This window comes from Musca vetustissima, unplaced genomic scaffold (assembly GCF_032173495.1).
Source record: "Musca vetustissima isolate MV318-11 ecotype Yass unplaced genomic scaffold, APGP_CSIRO_Mvet_v1 utg205638, whole genome shotgun sequence".
In the NCBI taxonomy this organism is placed as follows: Eukaryota; Metazoa; Arthropoda; class Insecta; order Diptera; family Muscidae; genus Musca; species Musca vetustissima.
The window spans coordinates 1-8,693 of NW_026882153.1; the positions used below are offsets into that span (position 1 = coordinate 1).

Genomic DNA, 8,693 nt, shown 5'->3' on the forward strand with positions numbered 1-8,693 from the left:
GCTTCTGAATAATTTGTTGTTGATTAATTTTTATCGGTAGAAATATTATTTCAAATCCATAAAAAATTAATATATATGAAAAAAATATAAAAATTAAAAAATAGTAGAAAATGCTCCACTGACCAAAAAGAACGGGAGGCGTATGCGTTATGACAGCACTTATACGGCATACTGGAATTCAGTAACTTTGGATGTATAACTTTCAATTTTATTGATATAAATAATGAAATGAAAATATTAATTTAAGCCAGATTCAAGAATTTTAAAAAAAGTATTATTAGTTTTCGTAATGTTCAGAGCGTATACGTTCTGTCATAACTTATACGCCATATATATTTTTTATTAAATATTTAATATATTAACAAAAATAATATTAAGTATTTAAAAACGAATTATTTTAAACTATCACATAAAACAATTTCTTTTCGACCATAATTTGCGTATTAACATTATACCATAGAATGACTAAAATGCCGAACATTTGCCATAATCAAACCATATTTGGTTTAATTCGTGGGGGAAATCACACAGCAAAAATATATTCAATATATATTTTTTTATTATTTCAGGTGTACTACTGAGTAATGCCTACATAGCAACAACAACAATAATGAGAACTGCCACCGAAATAGATAACATGATGTATTACTAATATTATGTTTATTGGAAAGTAAAACCCCCTCCCTTGGCCTTTGGTAACTTCTCACCCAACCGTGAAACCCTATCTAACTTTCTAAGTGCAGTGAGATAAGATTTGCCTTAAATGATAAACATTTTTTTCGCAAATGCACAAAAAATCGAAACAACAACAAACCCATGTCTAATCAAATTCATATATAAATCGGTGATTTAGTTTGAAACAGTATTATTTGTTGCTAAATCAGTAAACAGTAAACAAGCAAAACCTAAACAATATGTTGACCGTAAGTTTCAATAAACTAAAATATAAAAATTACATCAAAAATAATAATTTTTGATATTTTCCCTCCATTGCAGTTCGAAGAAATCGTTGAAAAAGCCAAGGCCTTCACCAAGAAGCCAACTCAAGAAGATTTCTTGGAATTCTACGGTTACTACAAGCAAGCCACCGTTGGCGATTGCAACACCGATGAACCCGAAGATGCCGTCCGCAAGGCCATGTGGAACTCCTGGAAGGAAAAGGCTGGCATGAGCGCCGAAGATGCCAAGGCTAAATACATTGAAGTCTATCACAAATATGCTCCCAAATACGAATAAATCGTGGGATGTTTTCTGTAGATAGATAGGGTTTCATCTTAGGCTGTTCTTTTTAATTTATTTTTTGTTTCTCTTGGATAGTTAAAAAAATGATATTTTGTGTTCATCAATAAAACAATGAAAACTAAAGAATGAAAATTTTGAATTTTTATTTAATAAAAATTATATTTAATGACCAATATCCAAGGATTAAAAACATAATGTTTATAACAAAAAAAGACCATCAAAAATATGCTCTAAAATAAAAAATAGTCTTCAGATTGATTTTATATAGAACAAATTTAAATTTTTATTTCGGTCAAGAAACTATGAGACGTATGAGTTATGACAGTACGTATACGCAATGATGGAATATGTTGACTGTCATCGACACGAAGCTAGTTTTACATAGAAAACTTAGTCCTCAGAAATCCAAGAGTATTTTTTCGATAGAAATCTGACTGCCGATTTCAAATGTCTTTTAGAAAAATTATGAATTATAAATATAATAAAAAAATTAATAGAAAATAATGTATTGGCCCTAGAAAACTTTGGGACGTATGAGTTTTGACAGCAGGTATACGCTAAGCTGAAATGAAACTTTTGATCTAAAGTGACATTTCATTAAAGTAAACAATGTCGGGAGAAAGTGTTAAGGACTCCTTACTTTAGAAAAGGATTTTTATAAATGAACAATTTTGAGGATTTCTTTATACGCAATGATGAATGGATTGAATTATGAAGTGTTTAATACATTTTTTAATAAACACTTAAAGTAAACAATGTCGGGAGAAAGTGTTAAGGACTCCTTACTTTAGAAAAGGATTTTTATAAATGAACAATTTTGAGGATTTCTTTATACGCAATGATGAATGGATTGAATTATGAAGTGTTTAATACATTTTTTAATAAACACTCCTCAATATTAGTCTATTGAAAATGTTATTCACGTATTTTATAAAAATAATCTTATAAATAAAATTCTGTCAATACAGACAGACATATTTTTCTATAAAAAAATAAATACTCCTGAAAATATTTATGTAGTCAAAATCAGACGTTACCCCTTTGAGAAATATTCTATACATATGTGACGTATGAGTTACAACAGCACGTATACGTAATTACGAAATATAAAGTATATGGGTGGAATGATCTGCAAAATTCATTAAAAACGTATTTAAACTTTGAGTGTAAATAATTGGATTCTATTCAAAAGCATAAAAAAACGCTTTGTATGGCTTCAAGAGTTTTTAATGCCGTTAAAAAAATATTCTAGACCTTTTGGTAATCCCATCGTCATATTTCAACGTGTTTCCGTTTGTCTGTCCAATATAATTTGAAAACGCAGTTATCGTCAAGAAATTTTGCATGTAGATTCGGTTCGGCCTAAAGAATACCCCTATTGTTTTACTTTGGTTGTTTCTGCTTGTCGCTCTAAAAGAGCGAATATCTCGAAATATTAAACGAAGAATGGGATGATTTTCATGATAATCTGTCAATATTTAGCGGGTCAAATGGACACCGACTTCTGTGTGAATAATGACAACATTTGCATTCTATTGCGGATGAACTTTCTTCCGACTTTCATAGACCTGCGAAGTTGACACTATTACCAAGATGAGTGGCATTTAAATTGGTACCAATTATATTTTTGTACATTCTCGAATGGGGGTAAATAATAATAATATTATTATTATATATATATATATATATATATTATAATATAAATGGACAGAAACAGAATATAAATCAGCCATGCTCAGTCATACACGCTACCGTAACTGAGCGAGGACGCTTAAACAAACATTCTATTTTCTCTGTTTTTATCAGTCGTTTTTAATAATGAATTTTCAATTAAGCTCACCCACACTTACTCTCAATATAATTAGGCCCACCACTGATATAGATCCACAGAAAGTTAGAGTTCAGTAGTCGTTGTATAGGGTATCTGTTGTCTATTTTGCGTTTGATTTTTTAGAAACCTGAACTCTACATTGATTCCATGAAATTTGTAGCACGTACACCCAATGATAATGATTCACAATTCAGGTGTGGTTTTGAGAAAAACAAAGAAGGAATGTAACATTAAATGCTATAATTTTAGAGTTTTCATAAAAAATGGATAATTAATCAAAGGTCCAATGGTTTCTATATTCCTTCGATTCGTCGATTATAAAACTGATTTACAATAACTCAGGATTTTTTTTTTTTTTTTTTTGAAAATCTCAGTTCACATGATTTTCTCCATGGGAATGGTGAGTGGTTTTTTAATTCAAATATCACGAATTTTTCTATAAAAAATGTTTTTGTTCTACAAAGCAAACATAAATTCCTTAATTATTTTTATTCCGTTGATTTTTTTTCTATGGAAATGTAAATTAAGTGTCCAATGTACATACAAGTGTCGACAGCTCGTATACGCAATGATTCAAAATAAAAAGTGACGATTTTTTCCGTGACGGAAAACAAAATATAATAGCGGTGCATATTTTCAACTATTTTATTTTTTGAAAATTGACAACATTTGTAATCTATAGCGTATATATTTACTCCTGATCCAAGTGGTTGACCTTTAAATTGATACCAATTATATATTCGTATGTACTCGGATGTGGGAGTTACACGCAAATATTGAAAAGTTCTTCCGTGTTCAGAAATCATTTAGTAACCCATTACCATACTGGAGGACGGAAATATAGTGCTGATCGCTTTGAAATATTCCATGAGGTTCCAGTTATGGTCAAGGACAACGCCTATAATTTTCGGTGATGATCAGATAATAATTTTGGGATGTAGTGGACCGAAAACTTATTTTTTGTGTTTTCATGAACCGCATAAGTTCTTCGTCAAAATACGGCAATTTAGTTTTTATATACAAATTAAGCCATAAAAAGCATGACAAGAATCACATGTGATCTGTCGAAAAATCATATTGAAAAATGTATGTGGATCTTAGTATATACCCAGTAGAAAATACTCTCATGCTTGACAATTTCGTGAACGAAATTGATGGAATTGTCCTAATAACTAAACACACGATATGTCGTCGAAAATGTCGTTATTCTCGCAACATAATAACAAAACAAAACCGGTGAGCGGAGCAGTATAGTCGGACGGGGCCGACCATATGATACCCTACACAACTTCCACGAAAATCTAACTTTCAGTGGTACTACATTCTGAGCTTGGGCAATATTTCGTAATATTTGTACCCTCTTGACCGACTGGAGGTCAACAAATATTACTAATATTCAGTAAATCCCTTCTAATTACTCAATATTATTATCTGATCATCACCGAAAATTATAGGCGTTATCCTTGACCATACCTGGATCCTCATGGAAAATTTCAAAGCAATCCGCGCTGTATTTCCGCCTCTAGTGTGGTAATGTGTTACTAAATAATATCTGAGTACGTAAGCACCTGTAGATATTTAAATGTAACTCCCACACCCGAGTACATAAGTATCAATTTAAAGGTCAACCACTTCTCTTGGATATACTATCAACTTCTCGGTTCTAAGTCCTTCAGGAGTAAATATTTAAGCTATAGAATACAAATTGTCATTTTTCACATAAAAGTCAGGGTCCATTTGACCCGCTAAATATTGACGGATCTTTATTAAAACAGTCATGCTTATTCTTTGGCCCAATCCCCTTCTTTATATTAAAAAGATGTTTGCCCCATAATTGCTGCCTCTGGAGCGACCAGAAAAACTGACAAAAATTGCGTATTTGGTCCATTTCATCCCCTAAGTATTAACCTATCATTACCAAAATAGGTGTCTTCATTCGGTAGAAACAATCCTACATGCAAAGTTTCATTAAGATTGGTCCATAACTGTGGCCTGTATCGTGTTTACAAATTATAATAGACAGACGGACGGGCACACATGATCTTGATCGACTCAGCTAGTCGAGATATGATGGTCGATATACTTAAAGGTGGGTCTAGGACCAATACTTCGCGGCGTTACAAACTCTTGGGTCTGCACAAAGCTATAATACCCTGACAACATAGTTGCGTAGGGTAAAAAATGTATATTTTTATTTGAATTTTAAATGGGGTACGATTGATGAAAAAATTGATGACAACAGGTATTTAGTCATCAACGACTGTTCAAACGACCGGGTAAGTGAATCAGTCGTTAACGAAAGATAGGGAGTTTAGTCGCCGAAGTTGTCGTCAACGACAGTATTACTTACCCTGTCGCCCAAGTTGTCTTGCATGAATACTGCGACACGTGTGTGAAAACTTCGGCAACGATCTCACATCGTTGTCTTTACGATTGTCTTACACGATACGTTAATGTTGTCTGCAATACACTTTCTACTGGGTATATACGAAAAATAACTCAGAACATTATTTTAATACTCTCATAAATATCTTAAAAATTATTTGTGTTAGACTAAACCTGTCCCAGTCATCATGTGGCGTATGAGTTGTGCCAGCACTTATACGTAATGGTTATATGGAAATTCTATGGAATTTTAGTACAATTCATACGGATCGAATAATTAACATTACGATTATGGTAATAAATATGATTAATGTGAATTTCGAAAACATTTGATCTATTTTCCTTTTTTCGAATAGCTGATACGAGACTGTTTTGATGAAGATCGGTCAACATTTAGCGGATCAAAAGAACCCAGACTTTTGTGTGAAAAATTACAAAATTTGATCGGCTGTTTAAGTGATGATCGGTCAATATTCCGAGGGTAAAATTAACCAAAGTGACCAAATTGTTATTTTATGTCCTAAATATGCACCTCGGGAAAGCAAGATTTGGAAAAAATGCCAGGGTTAGAAAGTAGAACTGAAATATTTCCAAGGCTCAGAATATTTAACCGCCGAAAGATATATGTTCGTGGTAGTTGTGTAGGGTATCATATGATTCACCCCGTTCAGCTGATTTTGACTCACATTCTGTATGTGTCATTTTATGACTAAGAAATGTATAAATTATGCTATTCATTGGAAAAATTGCAACCAGAAAAAATAACTAATCATAATAATTTAAAAATTAATCATCGCCGTTGGTAACAATTTCGAAATTGAATATTGGGGAAAAAATAAATAAAATTGATAACAAAAAAAAATTGGTTCGTGTGTATTAAATTTAGTTTTAATTAAAAAAAGTTGATAACCCATCTAATGTAGTTTTAATGTATAATGCCTAAAAGTATGCTATGAATTATTAGTAATAATATGGAATGAGGTAATAATTTAATAGACAGAGACCATTTGCTCCACTGCAGGCACAACTAAAAAAAACGATTTTGTAGAAAATGCGTTTTAAGTTTTCAATTTACACATACATTACATAGAACAGAGGAAATTCTATAGTGTCTGAGGTCTATAAAAGCGAAAACGCGTACATCATTAACTCGAAAATCACGTTTTTTGAGCAAATGAGCTATATGATCGTTGATTTTTAGAAAAGGTATTTTTTATTCCTAACCATGATACTTAAAAATTGTTTCAACTTTTTTACGAAAATATTTTCATCTAAAATAAAATTTTCAACCACCAAGACTTACGTGAATTTGTTAAAAATGTTTTTCAATTAAGGGGACCCCCCATCTTCGGGGTCAAAATTTTTTTGATTTAATTCGATTCTACACTAATTCAAAAATGTCCCTACAAAATTTCAAGTGAAAATCTCAAGAACTCTTGAAAATATAGCCGATTTATTGTGTCAGCATCAAGTGACGACTAAAGGGCTTCTCAAACTTTAAACGCATTTTTCTCTTTTGCGAATGGCGGGCACGATAACTCAAAAACTAATAATCCAATCGATTCCAAATTTTTACACGTTTCTCTGTGAGTGTATAGCTATCGTATGAACTAGGATAAAGGCAATTGGCGAAGACCTTCCTTATTTTTTAACTTGGTTTTTGGTCAAAAATCGGCGATTTTCAAAAAATATTTTTTCAAAGGTCCGCCATTTTGTTAATTTTATACGAGAGCCAGACATGTACTCTTTCTAACACCGTTGGAATTTTTGGATTCCGATGTTGCAGTGAGGAGTTATCATGCCCGCCATCAAAAATAAGGAATTTTCTATAATTACAAAAAACAACAACAAAACAATAACAAAAATTTTTTGTAAATTATGATTCTTCTCTTTTAAATCTTCAAATATATATGTGCAAATTTACAAACCTTGACAAGCATTGGTATTGATTTACCAGTGCATTGAAAATCTTGAAAAATTAAAATCGAGAATGGGTGGGGTTCCCTTAACAATATTTTATAACAATCAACACACGTGAATTTTATAAACATATTTTTCCCAGTACATCAAAATTTTGGATTTTTTTTTAAATATATTTTCAACAATCGACTGTGGTATAGATTTTAAAAAATTATTTTCAAATATTTTATATGAAATCTCGCATTCATCCAAGGCGCGAAAATATATCAAAGATATATGGCGCCCAACTGTCCCATTGTTAAATAATATCAATTATATTCTAATAGAGATAACGCAGCTCAATAGATAATAGGGCTACCCCCTAAAAATTTTCCTAAAACCGTTTAGAATATCTAATGAAAGAAATTGATAAAAAAAATAAAAATAATTAAATTATATCTCAGTATTGGAGATAACTGATAAAGCATAAAACATATTCTCGTAAACCCTAAATCACTATAAAAGTGACTTTAGTTATAGGCTAAGATATCATTTGTTCTTCAGTTATCCAAGTAATAACTTCAACAAAAATCCCAAATACTCAGCAAAATGGTATCCGTAAGTATTAGAAAATTTAAAAAACAAAACTATTTACAGAATTTTTTTTTTATTGAAATTAAATTCTTCTCTTTCAGTTCGAAGAAGCTTGTGAATTGGCCAAGAACTTCTCCAAGAAGCCCAGCGACTCCGAATTCTTGGAATTCTACGGCCTCTTCAAGCAAGCCACCGTCGGTGATGTCAACATCGACAAGCCCGGTGCCTTGGATTTGAAAAAGAAAGCCATGTGGGAAGCCTGGAACTCTCACAAGGGTATGAGCCAAGAAGCTGCCAAGGAAGCCTACGTCAAGGTCTACGAGAAGTATGCTCCCAAATATGCCTAAGCAAACCGACAAAAATCACCACCAAACACACACAGAGAGAGTTGGTCTTTATATAAATAAAAAAATATTATTTAATTGGTAGTAGGGGTTCCATAGCTATAACAATTTATATTATAAACAATTTGAGTAAAATATTAATAATAAATGGCAAAAGGTACATAAACAAAGAACATTTGGTTTTAAAAATATTTTTTCAAGAAACAACAAAATTATAAGGCCCTTCACAAAGGCTCGGATCTTTTAAAAATATTTTTTGTGGTCCTCTAAACAGATGTGGATTTTTATACCCTACACAACTATGTTGTCGGGGTATTATAGCTTTGTGCAGCCCCAAGAGTTTGAAGACTCACCTTTAAGTATACCGATCGTCATATCTCGACTAGCTGAGTCGATCT

General features: G+C 31.8%; 2 protein-coding genes across 2 annotated transcripts; both read left to right on the forward strand.

The window, feature by feature from the left end:
• The first annotated feature begins 863 nt into the window (after positions 1–863).
• LOC133328369 (acyl-CoA-binding protein-like) lies at positions 864–1,242 on the forward strand. Its single transcript, XM_061536938.1, has 2 exons — positions 864–923; positions 997–1,242. Exons 1-2 carry the CDS (start codon positions 915–917, stop codon positions 1,234–1,236), a joined length of 249 nt encoding a protein of 82 aa, XP_061392922.1. The 5' UTR covers positions 864–914; the 3' UTR covers positions 1,237–1,242.
• A 6,723-nt stretch (positions 1,243–7,965) lies between these two features.
• Positions 7,966–8,313, forward strand: LOC133328370 (acyl-CoA-binding protein homolog). Its single transcript, XM_061536939.1, has 2 exons — positions 7,966–7,975; positions 8,053–8,313. The coding sequence occupies exons 1-2, from the start codon at positions 7,967–7,969 to the stop codon at positions 8,296–8,298; spliced, it is 255 nt and encodes an 84-aa protein (XP_061392923.1). The 5' UTR covers position 7,966; the 3' UTR covers positions 8,299–8,313.
• Positions 8,314–8,693: the final 380 nt, after the last annotated feature.